Consider the following 27,172-nt stretch of genomic DNA (forward strand, 5'->3'; position numbering starts at 1 on the left):
GAGTCCCAGCTTTGGAAGGTATTCCCGGTGATCCTATTTGCCGCAAATAAAGTCTCCTTTGTGGGACAACTCCACCTGCTGTGTCTGTGACTCAGCAAAGTGGGAACTCACATTGGTTCGATTGCAGTTATGATATATTTGTGACATCGGATATAAAAGCTACAAAGAAGTTTAGTGCGACCACTCTTAACAACGTTACTATCAAATGTTAAAAGCCCTAAGTGGAAACATTTCGTCACAAAGAGAACGATCGTCTGTTAAGAACAGCTTATTGCGGGTTTCAAGCAACCCATGGAAAAATGAATACATTTTAGTTCAAAAATCAAAATGTTTTTTAAAGTGTTTAAAAGTATTTATGTAGCTTTTACTTCTTAATTTACTGTCTGAAATCTGGAAGCAGTTTTGTGTTCTACTTTTGAAAATAAAATGTATTATTTTAGCCTGAGCAAAAATGTCATTGTACCTAAGTAGATGTAGATGTGCCTATCCATCCATGTCATGTATTTACTACTCATTCACACACACACAGTATCACATACTATCCTATGCATTAACACATGTACATGTATACCTTACATTTAATTCAATTCACAGAACATACAATGTGCACCAGAAACAGAGAAAAATTAATCAACAGCAAGCAACTGGATGTTCAAAATCTCCTCAGACTGACACACTCAGTTGTGTGCTTCAAATAAGGATGAGGTTCTGATGTCTCTAATATAAATACTAGAGGAAACACGTCCCTGGAAATTCTGCCAGCAACTTTTGTTGCAAGCCTTTTCAGCCATGGAGAGCTGTAAACAAACCATGAAGTTCAACCATTGTTCTTTAAATTTGCTTATTTTAAATAAACTGGTAATATTTTTCCCATGCTTCTGGAACTATCCACCGTTTGGTGCCTGGAAGCTTCTTCTGGCAATTACCAGTCCCTTGCCTATAAGTTCCCTTGTTGGGGCGCCTGGGTGGCTCAGTCGGTGGAGCTTTTGACTTAGGTCATGATCTCACAGTTCGTGAGATCAAGCCCCAAGTCAGCTCTGTGCTGACGGCACTGAACCTGCTGGGGATTCCCTCTCTCCCTCTCTCTCTCTGCCCCTCCCATGCTCGCTTGCTCTCTCGCTCTCTCTCTCGATAAATAAACTTTAAAAAAATAAGTAAATTCCCTTGTGCTAACTACTCTCAAGCATACGAGGCTCACAGTGGGTGCAGATGATCTCCTCCACCTTACACAAAAAGTTGGATTTGAATTGGACCTAGAGAACAATCACTTCCAATTTCCTAGATGAGGAAACTGGGGCCAAGGTAACTTGTATATTGTCCAAAGCTCTCACATTTTCTACTCGTCCATCTCCACTCAGAAGAATGGCCACTCTAGCTTAAAACATCTAAAGCACTTGCTTGGGGTCTGCGTTCCTGCACGGGTCAGGAAAGGGGTGGGGTGGAGGTGATGGCCTTGACTTCTGGCACAGACCCCTCAATTACAGGCAGCAATGGATTCACTCCAATCCCTTGCTTTCATGGTCTGACTTGAGTGAAAACACCATCATGTAGTTTAAACCAGCTCTTACTAGGCATTGTCCCTTCTGAAACCAACACAAGATTCAATCCAATCCTGGATTCTGAAGCTTTTTTGTTGCAAAAGATGAGATGAGGGTTTCCTCTAAGTCTATTTGGGAAAATCTGTGTCACATAAAGGCCAAATGGCCCTCCCAGCCACAAGCTGCGATGCCGTTCACGCCTTGGCTGCATCACGTTTTCAACTGAAACTTTGGATCCACGGTCCCCTCACAGGAAGCTCCCTATTGCTCTGAACTCTTCCCTGAGTTTGTGGATTCTTCAGTGGACACCATCAGATCTGCAGACTGTGTGGCTCCACGGAGCAGGGAAACCGAACAGCAAAAGGCTAAATTTCCTACTGAGAATGACCAACATAAAAACATGTTCACCACTTTCAAATTTGAAAGGATGGAAGTCAGAGAGACGCAGCAGAAGAGAAAGCCAAAGAGATCTGGAGGATGAGAAACTGTGGGTTAAAACAAAATGCAAATGGAAACCAGTCTTGAAAACGCCCCCGAGCAGACAAAACCAGTTTAGTCATACAAACAAAGCTTAATTTAGCTTATTTTGCAAGGCTAACTTGACCTGGGTCATTTCTTGCTTATGCCTCTGAAAGTCATAAGCAAAACTTAAACCGTTTCCTGAGGTTGATATGAGGTAACCACTGACCAATTCCCTATCATTTAAGAAAATTCTAATATTATAACCAAGCACTGCTTTCTTGCGCTATAAGCTGCCTTATAACAACATACCACTTAGCCTCATTCCATGTTTTAGTCTAAGTGCTCCTGGTGTGCAAATTGTCTTTTCGGCGCGTGCATAATAAACTTTTACTCATGACTACTTTGGCAATTCACTGTTTTTACTTCTGTTATTTCTAAGCTTTTGCCACTTGGTGGCATCAGAAGTGGGATCCACAAAAGACCTCCGGCCAGTGAGCAAACAGGCGCTGGGACCCCGAGAGCCCACCATCAGCTCTCTGCTTTCTCATCAACCCTGGAATTTGAAGGTAAGTCTCTCTTGGATCTGAGCTCCACTATCTTTGCATTCTGAGGCTCTGACTTTACTGTGCATGCTTGCTTTCTGATTTCGTTTGTTGAAGTTTCTTGGGAAGTCACCCTTTTCTGTCCAGAAATGGGGGAAACACGTGATTCCCTGTGTTTTGTAATAGCTGTTGGGAAACAGGGCTCCTCGTAGTTAAAACATCGTAGGGTATCTAAAGACAGAGATGGATTCCACCTGTTGATGGACCAGGATCTTGTGCCTTTTTGGAAAAATGGGTGAACTTTTGGGTACATAGTAGCTATTCTGGGGAGTCTTTAAGTAAGTCCCCATAAAGATCATTCTTTTTTTTTTTTAAACGTTTATGCATTTTAGAGACAGACTGTGAGCAGGGGAGGGGCAGAGAGAGAGGGAGACCCAGAATCCGAAGCAGGCTCCAGGCTCTGAGCTGTCAGCACAGAGCCCAACGCGGGGCTCAAACTCACAAGCTGTGAAATCATGACCTGAGCTGAAGTCCGATGCTTAACTGGCTAAGCCACCCAGGCGCCCCTAAAGGTTATCCTTAAAAGATAGAATTCCAAACCTCTCAGAGACAATGAAATGCAGTCTTTGATTGGTATGGAGGTTTCTAAAAGACAAAATGACTCTAAAAACAGCTCTAAAACCTTACAGTGTGAAAATAAAATAAAGCCAAATAAAACCTTACAGCATACAAATAAAAGTAGTAAAAATTTTTTTTCTTTCTTTTTTTTTTTTTTTTTTTTTTTTTGACCATCTGAGCAGGTAACCATAACTTAGTCTACCTGCTGGAAAACAATTTAAATACAACTATTCTTTGGAGTTTTATACCTGGGACATGGCTAAAACTTTTAAAACAAAAGCTATAAGATCTCTGTTTGCATTTGTCTGTATGTTTAGGTATGTCTATATATGTGTGTTATAGATATGATATTTTTTTTTACCTCTAGATGACATTGCCAAAATTTATTTGTAAAGAGCTCTACCTAAGAAAATTAAGTGTTGGCTTAAAGAAAATTAAGTGTTTATATAAATCTAGTATATTCTCAGAAATACAGAAACTAGCCCAAATGTTTTTCAAGTTCATATGATCTGGAATAATCTTTGGTAAATAAAAGGTAGTTTAACTTTATTGGTTTCATAAAGCAGGCATGTCTTCAAAATTTGTCAGTAAGAAAAATATCTTAAGATAATGGTTAGCTGTTTAATGTCTAATGTAAACATAATTATTAAAAGCAAGTAATTTTAAAAATGCAAGAAGAAAAACTAAGTTGAACTAAATAATATATATCTATTGAATATCTAAGTCATTTAAAAATAAGATGAACAATGGGGAGGCTGGGTGGCTCAGTCAGTTGAGCAACTGACTCTTGTATTCAGCTCAGGTCATGATCCCAGGGTCGTGGAACCGAGCCCCACATTGGGCTCTGTGCTGAGTATGGAGCCTGCTTAAGATTCTTTCTCTCTCTCTGCCTCTTTCCCCCACTCCCATGCTCACTCTCTCTCTCAAATATAAATAATAAATAAATAAATAAATAAATAAATAAATAAATAAAAGATTAACAGTAAATGATAAACATTAGTATATTTAATTTTGGTTTAATTTTTTTTTTACAGAGAGACAAAAGACATTTGAGTTTATTAATAAACATGTTTTATGCCACACTGAAAATGTTATTATGAGAAAGAACACACTTCTAGAAATTATGAAATGTATTTATAAATTGCTAATCTACCACAGGATGCTAATATATGATAGTGCACAGTTGCTTGCTTCCAAGGTTTCTCTGGAAAGTGAACATTACTAAGAGTTAAAATTTATAATCAATATGTAAAAATAAGATCACTAGAAACAATAAAAATGAAAGAAAACAATTATGTATGAAAAGCAGGTGAGGGGGGCGCCTGGGTGGCACAGTCGGTTAAGCGTCCGACTTCAGCCAGGTCACGATCTTGCGGTCCGGGATTTCGAGCCCCGCGTCAGGCTCTGGGCTGATGGCTCGGAGCCTGGAGCCTGTTTCCGATTCTGTGTCTCCCTCTCTCTCTGCCCCTCCCCCGTTCATGCTCTGTCTCTCTCTGTCCCAAAAATAAATAAAAAACGTTGAAAAAAAAATTAAAAAAAAAACAAGCAGGTGAGGAAAGCAGACTTTTTTTTTTTTATATATAAGGATAGGTCTGAAGGGCGTGAGGTTTGTTTTTTGTTCTTGCTTTTTTTTTTGGCAAAGGAAAAAAGAAAGCAATTTTGTCCTAAAGTGAAATGCTTGTTCTACAATAAGAAAAGAAAAAGAGGACAAGAGCTTAATGGATACAAAGTTGTAGAAAGTTTGTGGAAATGGAATCTTGAGAAAGGAATTTTATGTGTGGTCAAGTCTGACTAAGACTTGAATGGCTTTATTTAAGTTAAAAAAAAAAAAAAAAAGGAGAGTTTTAATGTTGAAGGTACCCTGCTGTAAAATTAGAATTTGGTTTTCTCTCTGTTAAAAGGACAAAATTTTCTTAGATTATTGGTCTTCTCTTAATAAGAAATTATAAACAAAGTTTTTTCTTTTTTTTAATAAAATTTTTTTTAACATTTATTTATTATTGAGAGACAGAGAGAGACAGAGCATGAGCAGGGGAGGATCAGAGAGAGAGGCATACACAAAATCTGAAGCAGGATCCAGGCTCTGAGCTGTCAGCCCAGAGCCTGGTGCAAGGCTCGAACCCATGAACAGTGAGATCATGACCTGAGCCAAATCGGATGCTTAACCTTAGACTGAGCCACCCAGACGCCTCACAAAGTTTTTCTTTACCTTTAATGTCATCTGCTAGAAAGCCAAGATTCTGTGTTCTGTCTTTGTCAGGTCTTTGATTACTTAGGAAAATGGAGTCTTCTCTATTAAAAGAGCTAAAAAATTTTTATTGCAGCTATGTAATTTTTTGTACATGTTAAATTTGATAGGAAATAAATAAGAAGTGATGCTAAACTTTCTATAGGGGGTGTTTGTATGAAATTCCTAAAAATCTGATATGTCCTGGTATAATGTTATCAGTCATAATGTTAAGATGTATGTCACAGAAACAACCAAACAACTGCATTATACTGAACTCTCATCAGATCTTTAACCGTGGTCATTTTTAAGTCCTTCTGTCATTTACTTATAGTTATTGTTTTATTCTTGATTCTTCTCTGAGAGCATATACAATGAGCTAAAAACAAAAGTATGAGTCTTCAAAGAGATTCATGGAAAAGACCCTGAAAAGTACCTAAAGGGCAGGATTTTGATAACTTGAAGATCAGAATACCAAACTGGGTAAGAATTTCTAAAACTCTGATGGAAAACCGATTCATAAAGCTGCTAACCCAAAATGAAGCAACACAAGAATGATTACAGGAGACAGAATAAACTGATGAATATGGTTATAACTTTTTTAGGATTTTACTTAAAACATCGCCAGTTCTTTAATGGCTTGATTTCCAGATTTATTTTACTTTCTTATTTTATTTTATTTTTTTAACGTTTATTTATTTTTGAGACAGAGAGAGACAGAGCATGAACGGGGGAGGGTCAGAGAGAGAGGGAGACACAGAATCTGAAACAGGCTCCAGGCTCTGAGCTGTCAGCACAGAGCCCGACGCGGGGCTCGAACTCACAGACCGTGAGATCATGACCTGAGCCGAAGTCGGACGCTTAACCGACTGAGCCACCCAGGCGCCCCTTTACTTTCTTATTTTAGAGAGTGAGAACTCGTGAGTGTGCACATCAGCGGGGGAAGGGCAGAAAGAGAGAGAGAGGGAGAGAGAATCTTAAGCAGACTACGTGCTCAGCACGGTGCCTGTTACAGGACTCAATCCCACGACCCTGGGATCAAAACCTGAGCAGAAATCAGAGTCAGACACTCAACTGTCTGAGCCACCCAGGTGCCCCTGTTTTACAGATTTAAAGGACCCGTTTTTCTCCTCTCTTTTAAGCTCTCTAGAACTTACAGCAATTTGGTAAAGCGTATCTTTGCAACAAAGGTTGAAATGTTTATCTCTTTCTCCCTACTTGATCCATGAAGAATTCAGAAACTCTTATTAGATATTCTTATTTTCATGACACAATTTATTATATAAATAAAAATAAAAACAATAGGCACCTGGGTGGCTCAGTCAGTTGGGCATCCGACTTCAGCTCAGGTCATGATCTCACGATTTGTGGGTTCAAGCCCCGCATCGGGCTCTGTGCAGACAGCTCAGAGCCTGGAACCTGCTTTGGATTCTGTGTCTCCCTCTCTCTCCGCCTCTCCCCATCTCACGCTTTGTCTCTGTCTCTGAAAAATGAATAAACCTTTAAAAATATTTCAAAAAAATAATAATAACCAGGACAAGTTTACTGAAACTAGACTTAATTTGCAGACAAAGAAGACTTACTGTGGTTATCTTTGATGAAAACAAGGATGAGTACAAAGAGAAAAATTATGTTTCAGTAATACACCTTTATGGATATCAGATTCGAAGTTGCTCACTGTCTTTGAGGTTTTCTTACCTATAAACAGGGCTGAATTCTGAATTTCCCCACTCTCCCTCAACATTTAGCTAGAACTTTCCAAAAGTTAACATATCCAATTTTCTCCCACTCTTTTGACTTGGAAATACTATGGAATTAAAATTGCCCTTTCCCTGAAACCAGAGAAGCTAAAGCTGGAGTATTTGAAAGAAACTTCAGAGAAAATCACCACAAGAGCTTATGGGCAGACTTCATGCCTGTTGCAATGTGGCCACTCAGAAAAATGATCAGAAACATTCACATTGCAAACCTGAAAATCTGACAGATCACCACTGCCCACTCTCACTCCACCTGAAGATACTTAGAATCCAGTATCCAGAAATCTTCTCAATGGGTTGCTCTCCAAACTCAGAAATCAATTTTATAATTTGCTTTAACCATTAACCTTTGCTTACCTTTTATTCCCATAGAAATGTCTCTCCTTAAATTACCTGATTGCCCACATCTAGGAGCCTGGGGGGAGGGGGGCTACCAACAATACCACCTCCTGAAATAAAACATCCTCATGTTTATCCTGTCCTAAGTCATCATGAGGATATTTGATTGCTAATACATCATGTTGTGCCTATGTAAGTAAGTTGAAAAATTATAAACCATTTGAGTTATTTAATTGGCTAGATCTTGGCTCCTGGGAATCTCTGCTCTGGAGAATTTTTCAATCCTTGACTATTATTCTTTTTGTAGACATCATATCAACCTCTCCAGTGTGGTATGTATTCTCTAGAGCTTTAATTTTTTTTTAATTAATGTTTTTTATTTATTTTTGAGAGAGAGAGACAGACAGAGTGTGAGCAGGGGAAGGGCAGAGAGAGAGGGAGACACAGAATCCAAAGCAGGCTCCAGGCTCCCAGCCGACAGCACAGAGCCCGACGCGGGGCTTGAACTCACGAACCGTGAGATCATGACCTGAGCCGAAGTCGATGCTTTACCAACTGAGCCACCTAGGTGCCCCTCTAGAGCTTTTAACATCCGTCAACAGCCACTCACGTGCCAACTGGATCTGTCCGGATCAGACAACTGGATGAAATCAACAATAAGGACAATAATGATGATGTTGACTATGTGGTCCCTTGGCCTGACAACTCAACTGGGTGAAAACATCGAATGTGTGATTCTTCAGCCTGACCACATCAACAGTGCTAACAGGGACTAACACCGTGCTGAGAGAATGACCGACAGGGGGAATTGTTAAAATAAAAAAAGAGAGACCAGCCTTGAAAGTTCCCTGAATTTCAGTTTAAAACCAGTTTAGTCATTCAGACAAAGCTTAATTTAGCTTATTTTGCAAGACTAACTTGACCTGAGTCATTTCTTGCCTATACCTCTGAAAATTACATGCAAACTTGAACTACCTCCCGAGGTTGGTATGAGGCAACCACTGACCAATTCATTTCCATTTAAAGAAATTCTAAGATGAGAACCAATCTCTGTGAAGATTCGTAACTGCTCTCTCACCCAAAAGCTGCTTTACAACAGTATAACCTCATTCCGTGCTTTGGTTTCAGCGAGTGCCCCGGTTTGCAAACTTTTTGGTGTGCACTCAATAAACTTTTAGTAGTTACTATTTTGGTGACTCATTGGTTTTCTTCTGCTATTTCTGAACCTCTGATCACCCAACATGGCTTGAAGGTACACGGGACCATGAGGAAGACATGAGAAAGAACTGAGTTCTGCCAACCATCAGTGAGCTTGGAAAAGAACTCCGGGCCCCAAATGACGACATACGTGGCCAATACCTTGATCTTTAGTCCAGCCAGTTGCTGAGCAGAGAGCCCAGCCACATCATGACAAACTTCCGGTGTACAGAAGCTGAGGTTAATTATTGTGTTCTTTCAAGACGCTTAAAAAAAATTAAAATAAGGCTAAGAGGTTCTGGGCTGGCTCATGAAAGATGTTTCTAACTTTGCCACCAACCCATTGTACGTATGACCTTGTGCTATATCATCTAGCCTCTGAATCTCACCCCCAATCTGTCACCTGGGGGAGGGCCAAAGTAATATGTACTTGCCAGAGTAGTATAAAGAGGCGAAGAAAATGTGTTTGAAAGTACTTTGCAGGGGCACCTGGGGGTCAGTCGGTTAAGCGTCTGACTCTTGGTTTCAGCTCAGGTCATGATCTCCCGACTTGTGAGTTCGAGCCCCACATCAGGCTCTGTGCTGACAGTGCAGAGCCTGCTTGGGATTCTCTCTCTTCATCTCTCTCTGCCCCTCCTCTGCCCACTCTGTCTCAAAAATAAACAAACTTAAAAAAATAAATAAAGTACTTTACATACCATATGGCATTGTGTAAATGTGAGTTTTTACAGTAACCCCCCCCCCCCCCGGCCAAAAATTATTGTGTTGATATGAATTCTGCCTCTCTTCACATAGCCTCCATTTTAATTGAGCATACAAATAAATGTTTGTGAAATATTTGTGAAAAAGCAACATAAAGGAATTTTTTTAACATTTTTTGTTTATTTATTTTGAGAGAGTGCGGGGGAGGGGCAGAGAGAGAGGAGAGAGAAAATCTCAAGCAGGCTCTGTGCTGTCAGCACAGAGCCCAATGTGGGGCTCGATCTCATGAACCATGAGATCATGACCTGAGCCGAAGAGTTGGACACTCAACCGACTGAGCCACCCAGGCGCCCCAACATAAAGGAATTTTTTTAATCTAGAAAGACCATCTTTTTTCTGAGGAGGCCATTCCTCCCTCAACACGTACTCACAAGCTTGAAATGAATTAGCCCCCGTCTTCTCCTTTGGGAACAGTGTCTGGTCGCAAACTCGTCACCCACACTCACAGCCATAACACACACAGTGCAATGGCTCCCCTCCACTCACCTCCTAAAAAACAATGTCCCTCTGACATTCATGATCTCATCCGACCCTCTATGCCTGAGCCATGACATGACATGACGTTGTAGATAAATGGTTGGCCCCGGACCACACCACCGATCCAGAGCAAAGGGACGCCTAGAACTGCAGTCATCTTCTTGCAAGCTGGGTATCTGTCCCCTAAGCCCACACCGTCTGGACCGGTAGAGGGCCGGGAGAAGAGAGAACACCACCTGCTTGTTCTGTGCCCAGGGTGACATCAGATTTGCCAACCCTCTCCTAACTCTCCATTCACGTGCCCTTGTGGTACCAAAGTCCCAGGGCCAGGCTGGAATTCGGGACACACAACATGCAGGTCAGTGTGTGGATTTCTGGACTTGTTTGCTTTTAGTTAAACAAATGGGCTGGCCTCAAAAAAATAAGTCCAGACTGATCAATAATCAGTAGTCTCCAAAAAGAAAATCTGCCCCTCCAATCACACCAGATCACTAGGGAACTGCAAATGGCGAACGTTAGACTTAATTCCTTTCTCACCTAAAGCCTGAATTCTACTTCCAATATACAAAAAGAAAAAAAAAAGAAAAGAAAAAAAAAAGGAAAGCTGATAAAATTGTACTGATAAAATTCAAAAACATAAAGACAGAAAATGGAATTCAAAGCACAACTTTAGACACATCAGAAATTCAGTCAACAAGTTCATCATTTAGAGCCCCATTTCTCGTTTTTAAAACTGCCAATTGATTGATTTAATGGTAAGTCACAAATACACATTATAGCACAAGCTGCCAATGTTAAAGTTTATTTGTTTATTTTGAAAAAGAGAGAGAGAGCAGCGGAGGGGCAGAGAGAGAGAGAGGGAGAGAGAGAATCCCAAGGAGGCTCCATGCTGCCAGCAAGAGCCAGATGCAGGGCTTGATCTCAAGAACCATGAGATCATAACCTGAGTTGAAATCAAGAGTCAGATGCTTAACCAATTGAGCCACCCAGATGCCCCTAAGCTGGTAATGTTAAAAGGGAACAATTTGGATTTGAAATAACAACGATGTTGGGTGTTGATTGTAAGTATTAAAGGAAACCGTGAGACCATACTTTCTATTGTGGAGAAGAGCCAAACATTTTGGCATCTGAGGTAAGTACACAGACCCACCTGTGATTCTAGTTCCAATGTTAGCAAGATACACAAACCCCAGGGAGTGACTGGGGTTGGTCTCAGGGGTGGCCACCTGCCCCAGGCAGGCTGTCAGACACACCAAAACGCAAGCTCTAAGTGATTACTTGAACTAATAAATAATTTTCTTACATATACCTCCAGAGGCAGGTAATTGAGGGTGCAGTTCATTCTCTTGGTACTCACAGATCCAGGAGTGAAGGCAAGCTCAGAATTACCAACTAATGAAAGCACAAAAGTATCTCAAGGGAGTCTTTCGTTCATTTTCTGGCTGCCGCTCATCAGTAGTGTGGCCCTTGACCAGACATGAACATAAAACCACTGCTTCCTTGATGAAATGGATCTCATATCTACTCCATTTATCTCATAGGATTGTTTTCAAAAGTCCTTTAAGGAACATGTAAAAAATGTATCTATCTATCTATATCGTATTATAATTGCTATTGAATTATTTGAAGAAATTCATTCCTTGCTCATAATGTAGAGTTGGATACCATCTTTGGGGTCTGAAAAAATAAATTTATTATCTTACAAATGAAAATAATTGAATTACAGAAAAACCTAATTGTAATTCTCCTTCAGATTCACTAGGCTTATAATTTACATGGCAATGAGTTTGCTGGTTGGGCACTGATTAAAATCACCGCTGTATAAAGTGGTTCATTCAATAATACTTTGGGGATACAAATTCAAGTTTAGCAAACAATGACACTTTAAAAATGAAGTAATGTCGACATTTTAGGAAATGATTAAGGAAACGAAGAAACCATAACCCAAAAATCTTTTAATATGATCTTACTGATTTCCTCAAAAGTGAATGATTACAAAGTGAAATTTGAATTGTAAGTCAGTCCTAAGTCTTTATACTCAGGTATCCAATCACAACCATTGAACCAATGTTCAATAGAAAGGCATCAACCCCAGGAGACAGGAATGTGAGCTTTCGGTTTTGCATAAACACAAGTTCTAGTTGTTAACCAACTTTCAGCACTCAACCTTTGGTGAGTCCTGCCTTGCATACTAATCAAATGGAAATGACCTTACGTTAACGCTAATGTAAATCCTTTAAAATTCATAACGAGGAAATACATTCCTCCAACAGACTTGTGAAAGGTGAGAGGGACCACAGAGAGCAGGTAGTCCAACCCTCATTTTATAGAACTTTGATCCCTGGCAGCATTCATTAGAATGATCAAAGCCCTAAATTATTGGTTGTTTCTCTGGGTAATTACCAATGCCCATGCAGTGACGGTGTGGGATATCGCACATACAACAAAAATGTCTGCAACGAGTGAAGGCATTATACTTCTCATTTCTTTTAAGAAACAAGGTAGCAAGAATTGTTTCCATGAATGGTATAACAGATTTGGGTGCTTTTCGTAAATTCAGAACCTAGGATTTAATAGTGCTTGGTGGTTCCTGGAGGATAAAATCAAACGTGTCTAGAAACGTGCGGTACAACAAAGGTTAACCACTTGCTTTCTTGCTCCACGTTTATTGGGGCAACAGAGACTGAAACAGCTATTTTCCTCTCAAATAATCGGAAAAATATAATACAACAGCAATTTCTTAAATACATAACAAAACTTTCTGGATCGTGAATCAACATGAGATGTAATAGTCTATAGGTATCAACTTGACAGCTTTATAAAATGTCATTCATCTAAGGCATTATGAAATTATCTTCAGAGCTGCACATATATACATGGGTCTATATACATAAAGGCATCCATTCATGAACACAAAAGTCAAGCACTGTGTAGAGAAGGGTAAAATAAGACGCATTTAGATTTTGAATAAGTTTTAAGAGACAATTTGGGGTTTCAAGAAACAGTGATTTACATTCAAATAAACATGTACGTTTTGCAAATCTGGATAGGTAAAATTTTCATGATGCAGGCTACAAGAAAATTCACACTGTGAATTATTTGTTTTTCAAAGGCCTCTTTATCTATATAGAGATTTCAAGTCCAGAGCTAACACCCATTGTGTGAACAAACAGAATGCCTATGATTCTAAAATTTGCTTCCCTGTGGCTTTCCCCCTCACCTCCCTACCGGATAAGAAAAAACTTCCCAGAAGGGGCAACAGCTAGTTGTCGTCCCCTTACACCTGCTAGCGTTTCCGGATGGGGAGTTATTACATCCAGATTACAACTGGGTGAAGGAGTTTTGATCCTATTTCAAAAAAAACTACACTACTCCAAACACAAGAATTTTTGCCACAACATCCAAACATTGTCACGTAGACCCATATCTCTTCCTAGTCTGGAAAGAGAATCCCTGGAAGACAGAGCTGATGGACAGAGGAAGGAGACAGGTTCAACTGTCTCACTGGCCAGTTATGCCAAACAAAAACATCAGTCTCTTTATCGAAGTTGTCAGTTCCCTCCTTTGTAAACAAAGTTTCTAGACTGGCTTGCTACTCACCCTTTGAGGCACCGGCGAGGTATCTGGGTTTAACCTACCAACCTATTCCTGTTGATTCTGACAGTCTTACGCAGGCCTATTCGTGTAGCTATTTAAGGAAGAAGTCACTACTTTCCAGGCACTTTTCAACATTTAAAAACTTAAATCCAGTTGTTTGAAATCTGTTTCAAAAAAGCAACCCCCACACCCTAGCTTGTATTTAAAAAAAAAAAAAAAAAAAAAAGGAGCTGCTTCTGTTACAGTATCTCTGTGAGAAAACAAGTTCCTTCAGTTTTGCCAAGGAAACAGTATGGATGTTCTCTCCTACCTTTAACTCCAAATTCAGGAGTTCCGCCTCTGATAACACAGGATTTTAGGTTCCTTGAAATCAGCCCCTGTTTTAGAGATTCTTTGCGGAATAGAAGCTTCGAGAGTTCGCTCATGCCAGGGTAAACTGCCACTCCTGACACTCTTGATACAAAAATTCATTTTCAGCTGAGTTCCCGTGATCCCCTGAGCAGTTATAAATGCCCTGTGCTACAATGAGGCAGTGTTAAGACAAAGCAAATCACTCAAATATATGTACACTTCTATTTATACTAATAGGGAATACATTGATCGAAGAGAGGATTCTTGTTCTGCCATGTTCAGAGTTTCAAAGGAAAAGAAAGACGCTTAACATTGAGAAGTTTCCAAATAAAAATGATTAAAAATGCTTTGGGTTGGTTGCCATTCGAAAGTTTTCCGAGAGTCCACATCTATGTTCTGTACAAATGGTAAATAAAAGTGTACATGACATAGGGATGGACTGTACATATATCAGGTATCAACATGTATGTGGGAACCAAAGTTCCTTAAATATACACATCCCCACTTAGGACACATTCCATTACACAGGCAAAGCATCGTTCCTTAATAATAGGTCCAGGATAGCAGCAATTTAACAACCTAGTTACCCAGTTACCTCGGGAAAACATCATAGGTCCACACAGTCCCAACGCACTGTCCCTCGTCCCAAGGACAGCTCTCTAGGAGCACTTTACATGTTCCCATGAAGCACCAGACTACGTTGCTAATGGCAATTATGACATCCTGTCATTGGAGAAAAAGTTATTGTCTTTTCAAAACCCGTGTATTCAAAAATCTCACTAACGGATGACGGGAAAACTAAGTCGCCACGGGGCTATACCAACCTAAACTATTTATGATACGTAAAGCAGTTAGTTTCTTTCTTACATTTTTTGTTGTTTGATCAGTGCCTTGTACACACAGGAAGTATCTGGCTCGCCCTAACAGAGGCTTCCAAGAGCAATATTAAACTTTGTTGAGAGCTGCTTGCACTGCGTTTGAAAATAGGTAACTAGCTTGATTATCAATGTTTTTACACACTGACATGACAGGACACCGTGCTAGGGTTGTTTTAAAAGAGTTGGGTTTATGAGTCTATACCTTTTGTTAAGTTAGGAACTTGCAACCAAAATTTACATATGTAATATGCAAAAAAAAAAATCATTAGGTTGATTTCTAATAAAGTGTATTAGTCCCAGAAGGAAAGACAAAATGGCTTTGAGGAAACATTTGTTTTGTGTGTACCACGGGAAATACTCGCACGTGCCCAGTGGACGGAGGGTCTAGGTAGGTGGCAAATTATATGGATTTCTAGATGTACACATGGGACTTTGATAGTCACTCTTGCTATGGACTTTCAGGTCCAGTCCTAAATGTGCTGGGCGCAAGAACGCAGGGCTCAGGAAAGCTCTCTGTTATCTACGGTGAAGAATTTGAACCTCTGCCCCTTGACCCGTATTTCACATCAGACAATCCTGCAGACCACAGCTACTGGCTGGAGGAGAGTCTATCACCTTCGCCCAGCTGCACTTGCCCAGGGAGAGCCGCTCCATCAGACCACATTGTTTTACAGGCTGTAGCCCTCGCACTGGGAAAAGACACCTCCCTCTGCACAGCAGTTTTGTGCTGGAAGCTGAGATCACACAAGGAGAAACCCATTGTGTTTCTGCCAAGTCACCGTGGGAATGCCGGCAACAGCACACCCGGTGGCTGGCCGAGGCCGAAGCCAAGTACCCACTCCTGAGCTAAGCAGCCTGCTTTGCAGCTCTTACAACTCTCCTTTTAAATGGTGTTATTCTTTCCCTCCCCCAGGTGGGTCTCTCCTGCGTATCTCTTGGTGGTCAAGTTGACACAGAACGGACGCTGGTGCTCAGTTGTGATGTGTGTGGCCAACCGCGACAACACATTTATTACACTACAGGTTCACTCGGGCTCCCTGAATCTGGCCAGCAGTTGAACAGTCCGGTGGGATCCTCCAGGGGGTTAAATGATGATGGGTTAGCAACCCATTCCTTCTCAGCAACCCCAAAGCTTCCCGACGTGCTCCACAGACACAGCCTAGACCGCACAGCCCGGTTCTCTTCACACGGGAACACGTGCACCAGGGCTGGGCCTTGGTGCCAAAGGCAAGTTCAAAGTCTGGACACAGGCACTTTCAAAGGTTGGCAAGGAGGAGGCAGGTGCGCTAAGTGGGGCTTTCTCACTGTGCTTCTCGTTAGAACCCCAGACGTCTGTGGCACGTGGACGTGAGCAGAGACCTCTAGGTTGTGGATGGGCTGTGCTTTTTCTTCTTGCCCCGACAGGACTTGCAGACACAACAGATGATGCAGGGGGAGGCCAGGAGCAGCAGGGGTGAAGTCACCAAGGCGATGATGCCCAATCCCACCAGAATCCCCACCACCTGGAAATGTGGAAGAAAAGGCTACTTCAGCAGTTAAATCTTCCTGTATGTCTACTGTGCCATCTGCTAAAGACCGAATGTGTGTTTCCCCCTCAGCCCCAGAATTCATATGTTGAAACCCTAATCTCCAATACAATGGAATCCGGAAAGGAGGGTGGTTGGGAGGTAATTAGGACACGAGGGTGGAGCCCTCACGGTGAGATTAGTGCCCTAAAAAAAAGATCTAGAGAGCTTGCTTCCATTCTCGCCACTCTCTGCCATGTGAGGACACGGTGAGAGGAAGGCCATCTACAGACCAGGAAGAGAGAGGGTCTTCACCAGGACCCAACCATAAAGGCACCTCGAGTCTCCAGAACAGGGAGAAATACGTTTCTATTTTTTTTCAGCCACTCGGTTTATGATAATTTATTCTAGAGCCTGAACTAAGACACCACCTCAGGCACGCAAAACAGTTACCAATCATAGGACCTTGTAGCCCAGTGCCTGCATGATCTGAACTGTATACTAACCAGGGAGACGGCAAGGACTAGATCGGAGGGGAGGGAACAAAACAGACATTAACTCGAGCAAAAGCTCTGTGTGACCCCAAACTGTTGCTCTTGGCGCTCTGTCTCTCTCCCTGAGTTTCCTAATAGTCTCATAGGGATATTAACAATGATTGCTAGGCCATTAACACTGGCACCCTTAAAAGGAACACAGCCTTTAATGAATATGAAACGCTATTAAAAATAAACCAGGACTTCCTTTGAACCTGCCACGGAAACACAATGGCAGGTACAGAGGGATTTAAGCCCCAGCAGCGGCTCATGGGATTTTAGAGCACTGCCTTTTATAGAAAGTAGGACTTAGAGGGTTTTAGGAAAGTCGTTCTACCATTTTTTCGGGAGGAAAGAAGACCTGCCTTCGTTCTGCAGGTGGCTGTTAATTACCCACCTGCGCCGGGCCCTGCCCCTCCACTTATCCGCAAGGGGGTCATGCTCATGAACTTCAGGCACTTGCTGCATTCCCTTTCCCTGGCCCTGCTCAGGGGCCCCCCAGAACCTCCAGGGATGGATGCGTAAGCAGACAACAGGGTGGGGAGGAAGAACAGGTGGGCTTTCTAAGCCCTCCCGAGTCCAGTGTATCTCGTGCTTCCTTAAGGGTCAAGGTACCTGTGTTCGGTTCCACATCACTGAGGCTCTCGAGTGGCCAAGCTTATTCCTACATGGCCCTTTGTCATAATGCCTGAGGAAAATGTCATTCTGAAAAACAAGGAGAGAGGTCTCAACAAACACGCTGTTTTGAATTGAGAGACAAATACTAACCACACTGGATCTAACAAACGCAAACCATGTTTTGCTTGGTGGAAGCAAACGCTCTTTCGGGCGATACTGATGAACAGCCTCCCCGAATCCCGAGGCCGCGATCTTTCCAATGTATCTCGGTACTTTTACAAAGCACTGAGTGAAAAGAGATTGTAATCAACGAGACTCTTGACTGAGTCTTGAAAGGCTCCGTGTCCTGACCGATCCTCTTTGAAAGGCAGCTCTAGAGCAGGTGCGATGTGGAACGAAGGACAGTCTTCCTCGGCTGGAAGGCGGCCACAGGAGAGCAGGTGAGGAAAAATGCCAGCAGCTGAGGTGGGAAATGCAGGCATGAGAGACTGAGAAGGTAACTAACCAGGCGGGGGAAGAAGGAGAAGAAATCACAGGTGAGGGGAAAGGCCCTGGGGAGAAGCAGGAGCCTGGCCAAGAGAAATGACAACGGAGAGATGAACTTTGTTGGGACGATGACGGCTACGGTTTGGACAGGCTGGACTTGAGAGACACTTGAGCCATCCAAGTGGTACTGTCCAAAAGGCAGCTGATTCCACAGATCGGAACTTTGGGGGAGGGCCTTGGGTACTGGCAGATGTTGGGGGGAGGGGCAGGAAACACCACAGAGGTAGATGAGATCACCCGGGAGAGAGTGTAGACTGGAGAGCAAAGAGGATGTTGGTCACAAACATTTGGGTCACAAAGAATGGGTCAAGGGGAGCCTGGGAAGGAAACGGAGAAGTGGCCAGAAATGCAGAAGGGAAGCCGGAAGAGGTGTCATCACTGAAACAGACAGTTTAGGTAGGATGAGGACTGAAACATCCCTTGCATTTCACTCAAGGCCTTAGAAAAATACAGCTGGGGAGTGACAATGTGGCAAGCTGAGGGTACTTCAATGCCCGGAGGTAAGTCAGCGTCAACGACAAGAGGTGACTATGTTGTTTTGAGGCCTGGCTCAAAGAGGAGGCTGGGGGAGATGGGGGTATGGGAGACACATAGGTTTGAGAAAAGTGTGATTCGTTTTCAAATGGGACACAGCTGCATACGTGATGTTAGTGGAAGTTGAAGTCACAAGAGAGAGAAGAGAAGAGGTAACAGAAGGGGACAGGTCTCTGAGGTACCCACAGCACAAGATGAAGAACACCTCGTCCTCTGAAGACAGCAGGGATGGGGACGAAGGCAGGAGCAAACGCTACACCCCAGTAAAGCTCAAAACCACGCTGGGTGGCTGTCTGTCTCACGCTTGGCTCTCGGACAACCATCCTGCTCCCAGACCCGCTGCTCTGAAACTTTCCCACAAACAAAGATCAACACCACCATCTGACACAGAACGCTTGTCGAGGGGAAAACGTCATTACCAACAGGCCAATGCCCCTGGCTAAACCCGAGAAAATGGGATCTCAAGAAACAATGACCAGAAAAAGATGCTTCAGTATTTGAAGCCTGTGTGTCCAGCCTTTTAACATCTGTACCATTTCATCTCGAGCGTCAGAACAGTCCAAGTAACAGAACAGTGTGTTCTCTGCAACGCCATACCCCAGACATATTCCAGCCAAAGGATGGACAGATCTGACACACATATTTATTCCCTTACATTCTTGCCACTTAAAAAGAACCTCATGGGCTCAGCCTCCTTGTGGCTATGAACCCAATTAATATTCTGGTTAAACCTGAAGGAAAACAGAGAAGATTTCTTCCCTCTGTAAAACATGAGGGCTGTGCAGTCAGTGAGAACCTCACTCAGAACATCTCACGTTTGGAATCACGACAGCTCTCAAATATCACCCTTAATTGTAATTCGGGGGGTTATGACAGAATTTTTTTTTAAGTGGAAACATTTCTTTCAACCTGAGCTACTGAGCTTCTGAAGTCTAAAATGTCAACTTTCTTTTCCCCAATTTATACCTCTGCTTGAAACACTGAGATCGGGCTGATTAAAATTCTTACTCACAGATGTCGTCTGAAACAACCTATCTAGTTTTCAGTTAAAACCCAGGCATGTGGGGGGCGGAACGCATCCCGTATTCACTGCACACGGACTCACTGGGTGTGTGTGACACTAAAGCCCCACACTAACTGCTGATCGAATCGAAGCAAACCAAGCCAACGAAATGAGAAGTTGAGAAAAGAAGGTCCCTGCCCCCCACCAACATGACGGAGGCTCACACGGATATGGACGCATCTTCTTCATCTGGATTGCCAAAATAGTGAATATCTCTTCCTACCTGGGGTAGCTCACATGTGCTAGAGTAAACGCTAGAACTGAAGCAAGATCTGCTCATCCAGCCTTCACATCACCTTCTACCTCTGGGGTTACCATCAGCCTTGGCGCGGGACTGAATGAGCTGTATTCGAATTGGGCAAGACGTGCTTCACGAATGGTGAGGGAACAGAGTGAGGGGGGCAGACCCCTGTGTCTGGGAAGGCAACCCTAACAAAACAATAGCAAAACTGCTGTCATGGCAGTGAATGAAGTGGTTATTGAAGACATCTCATGGATTTGAGTGGCTTTTTTCTTTAAATTCCGAAAGAAGAAGACAACCAAAGTACAGTAGGCAGAATGGCAGCTCCCCTACAGACGCCCGTGGCCTAATCCGCAGAATTTGAGACTATGTTGCCCTTACATGGCAAAAGGGACTGTACGAATGTGATTACATTAAGGCCTTCGTGGGGGAGTGTAGTCTGCATCACCCAGATGTGGCCAACCTAATCACAGGGCCTGGAAGGGCAGAGAAGCTTCCCCAGCTGTGGTCAGAGGGAGCCGTGAATTCGAAGAAGGGTCGGACAGATGGGATGTGGCTGGCTTTGAAGACGGGGAAAGGGGCCACAGGCCAACGAATGCAGGCAGGCTCTAGACACTGGAAAAAGCAAAAAAAAAAAAAAAGATTCTTCCCTAGAATCCAGAAAGGAATGCAGCCCTAAAGACCCTGTGATTTTAATCCAGTGAGACCCATGTCAGATTTCTAGAAGTAAAGATAATAAATCTGTGTTGGTTAAGCCACTGTGTTCGTGGTGATTTGTTACAACAGCAATGTAAAATGAACACACGGATGATTCTTTATGGAACAAGAGGAGACAGTGCTCCCAAAACAGGAAATGTCCCTAAAACAAACAAACAAAAAAAGCTTGCTTGCCTTTAAGGTTGAGGTGACACAGTGAAGGTAATCAGAGATTTTATAGACATCTAAAGTGGAGAGTATCACTAAGAACAGTAAATGTCTTTTACAGGACAAACAGAGGCTCATTGTTTCAAAAGGAAAGGCCGTAGGGTCCCGGTGGTCACACCAATACAGAAAGACCACGTGAGAAGACTTCCGAGTGGAACTTACATCCAGGTTCTGGAGACAGTACCAGCAAAACGTGTGCTTGCAATTCTTGCACATCATCTGAGCACAGCCTTCGTTGCGTTCGATATAAACCCGACAAACAGGGCATTGCTTAATGGGGGCTTCTGTGTCTGTCCCAAAGAGGGCCCTAGAAACAAAACGGATGAGAAATTATAGGGTGTGGATCAAGAATGCTGCCTGAGTTTCTTAAAAGCTAGAACCACAAGGGGGTAGATGACCAGAGCCGGGGAAGAGTGAGCTGAGTGTAAAGAATTAAATAGTTAACTAACACCTTTCTAGATTCCACTTTATGGTCACCAACTGAATTCCTGGGGCTCCTGATGGGTAGGTAGGGAACCCTTCCTTATCCGTGCTGAATTCACTTCCATGGAAGAGGGTGGGGGTAAAAATTGGAGAGACACAGATTATTAGTCATTCAGATAACTCCAAACAGAAGAGAACCTTTATCTTTGGCTTGAAGTGAATTATATAATTGTATTTTCCACACCTGGCTTAACTCGTTATTTGGAGTATTTCATTCCCCGAGCACACACTGTCTAAATAAGAAATGCAAGCAGTCCGCTATACAAGAGAAACACGAGCTCAGGATCTGAGACAGCACAGATAAACCTCTTATCTAGTGATCTGTTCAGACAAACAAATGGCAGAGGTTGAGGGAGTCAGTGACCAATACTTTAAAGAAACACCTGGGGTACCTGGCTGGCTTAGTCGGTACAACACGCAACTCTTAACCTCGGGGTTGTAAGTTCGAGCCCCACACCGGGTGAAGAGATTATTTTAAAAAAATAAAATCTTTAAAAAATAATAAAATAAAATAAATGCCCAATATCATTCAAGAGACCTGCTCCAGATGGATGAACAGGTCAACACAGGCTCACAGCCTTAAGGGGCACAGAAAATAAGTGGAGCTAATTGAGGTGGGAGGGTTAGGGAAGCCAGAGCCCAGCGCTGTACTTCAGCCACTGTTCATTAAAACCAGCACCCAGCACATGGAGACATCAAGTTCACAAAGTGTTGTTAGATCCAGGATCGGAGCTGGTGCTCACCATAACCTTATAGAGCACTGGGACAGTTACTATTTTAATTCCTACCCTCCCCCTTTTTTTGCAAATAGAGAAACAGACTCATAGAGGCTGAGTGACTGACATGAGGTCACACAGGCACCAAGTGACAACGTCAGATCTCAACCCCTCTCTCCTCTGGGATCTTTGCACTGTCCTGTGACACCCACAGACCTTACTGCCATGGCAGTGAAAATGCAGAAGGTACTGGCTAGGAAGGTCCACGCCTGCCAAGTGCATGAAGATCTATTTTTCCTCTTGATTTGTTTGGTCTAAGATTCCAGCCCAGCATCATAGCCAGGTAGTGTTGCTATTCCTGAAGAATGGTTCTACACACTCGGAGGGTGCGGGGTGAGTAAGCCAACTGGACTCTTAACACTGGTATGTCTGTTCTCACTGATGCAGAACAGCCATAGCCTTGAGCAGAGCAAGGGATCAAGCACAAAGGTCTCTCACTCTGGGCCCTTCTGCTGCCGTAAAAAGTACTGAAAGGTACAGATTTAATTGCTGCTCGTTGTAACAAAATCTGAACCTTGGTGCCATCTTTTCAGAGCATAAAGTATCGAGAGATGAGTTCTCTTCCTCTTGGACCTAGGAATTGAGTATTGAACTGCCCTGCAGGGCTGTTTCTACTGCTGTGCTCTCTTTGACGTGACTGGCACACCTCACAAGCTGGCAGCATAATCAGGTAAGAAAATAATCCCAGCACCACTTTGCAAGCAAGAAGAATGAGGTCTGTCCCTAGCAGGTGGCTAGCACTCCTTGGCAAATGGCTGTGGACAAGCCGTGACTTCCTACTGAAAACCAGTGGTCCCTGTGCCTCCCTGCCTAAAGAGAAATCAAAATTTATGCAAGCTCTAATTTCAGCAGTGGCTGGAAGATCCTCCAGGGGTAAATACCTAAATTCCCTTTAGAAATTCTTCTTTCGTTATTGTTTGTTAACAACTTACCAATTCTGAGACGCTTCTCAGGGAAGCTCCACAGGGAAGTGACTGATCTCTACATTCCATCACCAGATAACTCCTTGGCCAAGAGACATATTTGGGGTTTCTGAGAAAACCAGTGAATAATCCCCAAGGCCATTTCCCTTCTTACCCGTGCTCTGTCGGCAGGACAACAGGCTGACTATCTCTACAGGAGACTTCTGCGTGCCAAGCATCCTTGCAACATGAGCAGAATTTCAGGTGACAAGAAGGACACTCCACCAGTACGGGCTGTCCCGGGTCACTTGATGCAACAGGGCACACTGTCTGACAGTCTGCGACAGGACACCATGTTCGGTGGGGGTCCAGGTGAACTTCTAGAGTGTAAAAAAAGAAAATGTGATGGTCTACCTGTCTTGCGCGCAGGCTTGCGGTTTTCCTCCCCTTCACGTTTCTCTGTTATAGGCTAACATCTGTGGAAGCTTGGTAAAATCAAGGGCAGTGATTTCTACCACTGGTCTTCAGAATGGATCCAAACGTACAAGGTCACTCGGCCCTGCCGCATTTCTCAAGGTAGGTACTAATGGAATGCCCTTCTGAATAGATAAGGAGTGTTCTCACCAACCAAAATCTGCGACTGTTTTTGGAATGCTTCTCACCGTTCGTTCAGTACTCAAAGTAAGCAAACATCTCAAGTCCCTGCTATCGTTATTTTGGGTATCATCTTAGAGGAAAATTGGACCTGAAGGGCTTACCAAGGCAAAAGGAAAAAAAAATACACAAAGGATTTTGTCCTTTCAGGCACTGAGAAATAAGTAGTTAAGTTTCTTCTGCTTCTTAGAGGGAAATGAAAGCACAAGGAAGAAATCGAATAGTTTAGGGACCAAACGGCATCTGTCTGGTGTGGCTTAGCAAAAAAGTCAGATTACCTGTCAGTCTGTATATTCCGTTGCCCTGCCATATGCTACAGACATTTGTAAAAGACTCACATGCTCCAAAAACAAAAGGTATGCACTTTCACAGACCATAAAATGATAGTCGGTTATATACTACACATGAGCTAGATCCACGTGGCATGTAGGAAAGCACATGGAGTTGGGGGTAAGGCCACTGTCGTTCTATTCAAATGTTTACAAATTTTGTTCAGTCTTCTATTTTCTATTCCCTAACAGACCCCATGTTCTTGTCACATAATGTGACCTTTAAGGGAACATATCATGCAAAAAATGATGTTGAGTAGTTGAGTGGCCCGTTTTTTTTTTTCTGTAAACCAATGTATTTTGCAAATTTTAAACCAATGAGATTCCAGTTTTAAATCTCCCAAGGCTTGTGATTCTTTGTAATTTCCACACTGGAGGCAAACAGACCCAGAGAGTGGTGCAAAAAGGAAATGAAGGCATTAAGTCTGAGCTTAGTTTTTTGTTTTTTTTTTTTTTTTCAACGTTTATTTATTTTTGGGACAGAGAGAGACAGAGCATGAACGGGGGAGGGGCAGAGAGAGAGGGAGACACAGAATCGGAAACAGACTCCAGGCTCTGAGCCATCAGCCCAGAGCCTGACGCGGGGCTCGAACCCACGGACGGCGAGATCGTGACCTGGCTGAAGTCGGACGCTTAGCCGACTGCGCCACCCAGGCGCCCCTGAGCTTAGTTTTAAAGGTGATAATTTTACAAATTCAGTATCAGGGGAAATAAGTCCAAAATGTTCAAGTAAACACCGTCTGCATTGATCTCTCATCTAGAAAATGCAATAATCAGATCTATGCTCATTATTCAAAAAGAGCATCCTTACACATAGTGTCTTATCTAAAAATTTGGGGGAGCTGGGGTTGGAGAATTACAGGCCAAATATAATCAGAAAAGGGAAGCCTATTATGAGTCACAGGTCCTCAGACCCCAAGAGAGATGGATCCTTGAGAAGTCCCTAAAACTTTGGGACAGCCTGGTGAGAAAGTCAAGGGGACAGTGACACACACATGCTCCAAGGTCTTGACCTTTTATTTCCACACCATTTATATTTTCTTTCAAACTCTTATAACTGCTTCACAAGCACTAAACACTACAACACTAAAGAAATGAAGGTTGGTATGTAAATTAGAGCTAAGGACTCCCACGTCACATACCTACTTACCACCCATTCTAAATCAGGGGTCTTTGAAAAGTCTGAAGATAAAGAAGGAAAAGGAAAGGAAAGATACATAACATAGTTAAATTTATAGCATCCCTGCAGATCAACCTAAAAAGATACAAACATACAAATTGTTCACATAACTCTAATCCAAATTATTTGGTAGACATTATGACCTGTTTGTTCCTACCAACTTATTATTTCAGGGAGCTGGGATGCCACAATAAAAGCAGGATCAATAAATATGACAGCAGTTAGATTTCGAGAGATTCCCATAAGGAAAAAAATCTGAGGAAGCAATGCGCTGGCAGAGCCCAAAGCAAAAAGGAAAGAGTCTGAGCCACAGAAAACCATGATCTCGTGTATTTTTCTCCACTTTGACAGCACAGAAATGACCAAGCGAAGGAGCATGGAGGAAGGGACCAAAGGGACACATTTCAGCTTTCTACTTATTTCGTTGTTCTTTAAGGATAGCTTATAGAACTTAACTAACACCCAAAGTAGGGTTACCAAGAATTAGATTCTTACTCTATCCAAAAGTGATATTGGCCACTCTAGCCACTTCTAGAGTCCCTCAATATCTGCCCCAACCCCTTTCAACCTGCTGAGAACACTCGTCTTATCTCTTCAGACACAGAACATGGCGGACACTCGCTTTCCCAGCCTACTGCGCAACCGTAGCTTGATCACGTGACATGGTCTAGCCAGTGGGAGGGGAGGAGAGATCCGACAAGGGGCTTCTGGGACAAGGCCTCCTTCCTGATGTGCGGGCAAGAATTGCCCTTCCGTCCAGCCACCTTTGAACACAACTGCCTGAAGTTGGATGTCCGGGAATATGATCTGGGAAAACTGTGAGGAAAAACTACATGAGGTAGAGAAACCGAGCGGCTTCATCAGCCAAACCTGCAACCATCGACCTCTGGATTCCCTGTGAGGTAATTCACTGCCCTTGCTCTTTAGGCTCCTCAAAGTCTGGCGTTCTGCTCCTTGCGAATGAAAGCATCTCAAATGGTAAGGCCACCTCTAGCAATAGTGAGCAAATGCCCACTTCCAACAAGGACCGTTCCTCCTGAGGAAGCAGGTATTGTACAAAGGGGATGAACGCGGCATGTCCGAGACGACCTTTAAAGTCCTTTCCAACCCCAGGATTTTATCATCTCTGTAGGTGAGGAACATGGAAATGCGCGTACAGAAAAAAATACACACGACACACATCATCCTGTGGAAAACGTATGTACCATAATAAAAATTTTTTGTTATTATTAAAGTTTTTTAAAAAAATGGGGTGCCTGGGTGGCTCAGTTGGTTAAGCATCTGACTTCGACTCCGGTCATGATCCTGCGGGTGTGAGTTTGAGCCCCGCATCGTCAGGCTCTGTGCTGATGGCTCAGAGCCTGGAGCCTGCTTTGTATTCTGTGTCTCCTCCTCTCTCTGCCCCTCCCATGCTCATGCTCTCTCAATAATAAATAAACGTTAAAAAAAAAATTTAAAAAAAATTAACACACTATGCCAGATCCATAAGATTTTTGTGTAGTTCAGCAGACAAGTAATGTACATCCATATAGTTGAACACTACGAACTTGAAAATAAGGTGACTCAAACGTGACAATATGGAAAGATCCCAAGGATATATTACCAATTAAAAAATGCAGATTCAGGATGAGTATAAATGAACCATGTTTATAAAAATATGTTTTAACATTTTGAGAAGAAGGTGCCTGGGTGGCTTCGTCAGGTTGAGCGTGAGACTCTTGATTTGGGCTCAGGTGATGATCTGATGGTTCGTGACTTCAAGCCTCGGATCGGGCTCTCTGCTGTCAGCTCAGAGCCTGCAGCCTGCTTCGGATTCTCTCTCCCCCTCTCTCTGCCCCTCCCCCACTCATACTTGCTCTCTGAAAAAATAAATAAACATTAAAAAACAAAACAAAACAACAGGGGCACCTGGGTGGCTCATTCAGTTAAACATCTGACTCTTGATATCAGCTCAGGTCATGATCTTGCAGTTTGTGGGATCAAGCCCAGCGTTGGGCGTTGTGCTGACAGCATGGAGTCTGCTTGGGATTCTTTCTCTCCCTCTCTCCCCTCCTCCATTTGCTGTCCCTATCTCAGTCTCTGTCTCTGTCTCTCAAAATAAATAAATAAACATTAAAAAATTAAAAAAAACATTTTCAG

The 27,172-nt window shown here is 42.8% G+C and overlaps 1 protein-coding gene across 4 annotated transcripts in view; it reads right to left on the minus strand.

Moving 5' to 3' along the window:
* Positions 1-12,557: 12,557 nt before the first annotated feature.
* The window catches only part of RNF144B (ring finger protein 144B), a 186,521-nt gene continuing 171,906 nt past the window's right edge, over positions 12,558-27,172 (minus strand). For all 4 annotated transcript variants that reach the window (XM_023253627.2, XM_006931411.5, XM_003985746.6 and 1 more), the window contains 4 exons: positions 23,046-23,250; positions 20,872-21,016; positions 17,399-17,488; positions 12,558-16,247 (listed from right to left, as the gene is read on the minus strand). In XM_023253627.2, coding sequence (XP_023109395.2) covers positions 16,107-16,247; positions 17,399-17,488; positions 20,872-21,016; positions 23,046-23,250 — 581 coding nt within the window. In that variant the 3' untranslated portion in view covers positions 12,558-16,106. The remainder of the gene's footprint in view (positions 16,248-17,398; positions 17,489-20,871; positions 21,017-23,045; positions 23,251-27,172) is intronic.

Source organism: Felis catus, chromosome B2 (assembly GCF_018350175.1).
Source record: "Felis catus isolate Fca126 chromosome B2, F.catus_Fca126_mat1.0, whole genome shotgun sequence".
Taxonomy (NCBI): Eukaryota; Metazoa; Chordata; class Mammalia; order Carnivora; family Felidae; genus Felis; species Felis catus.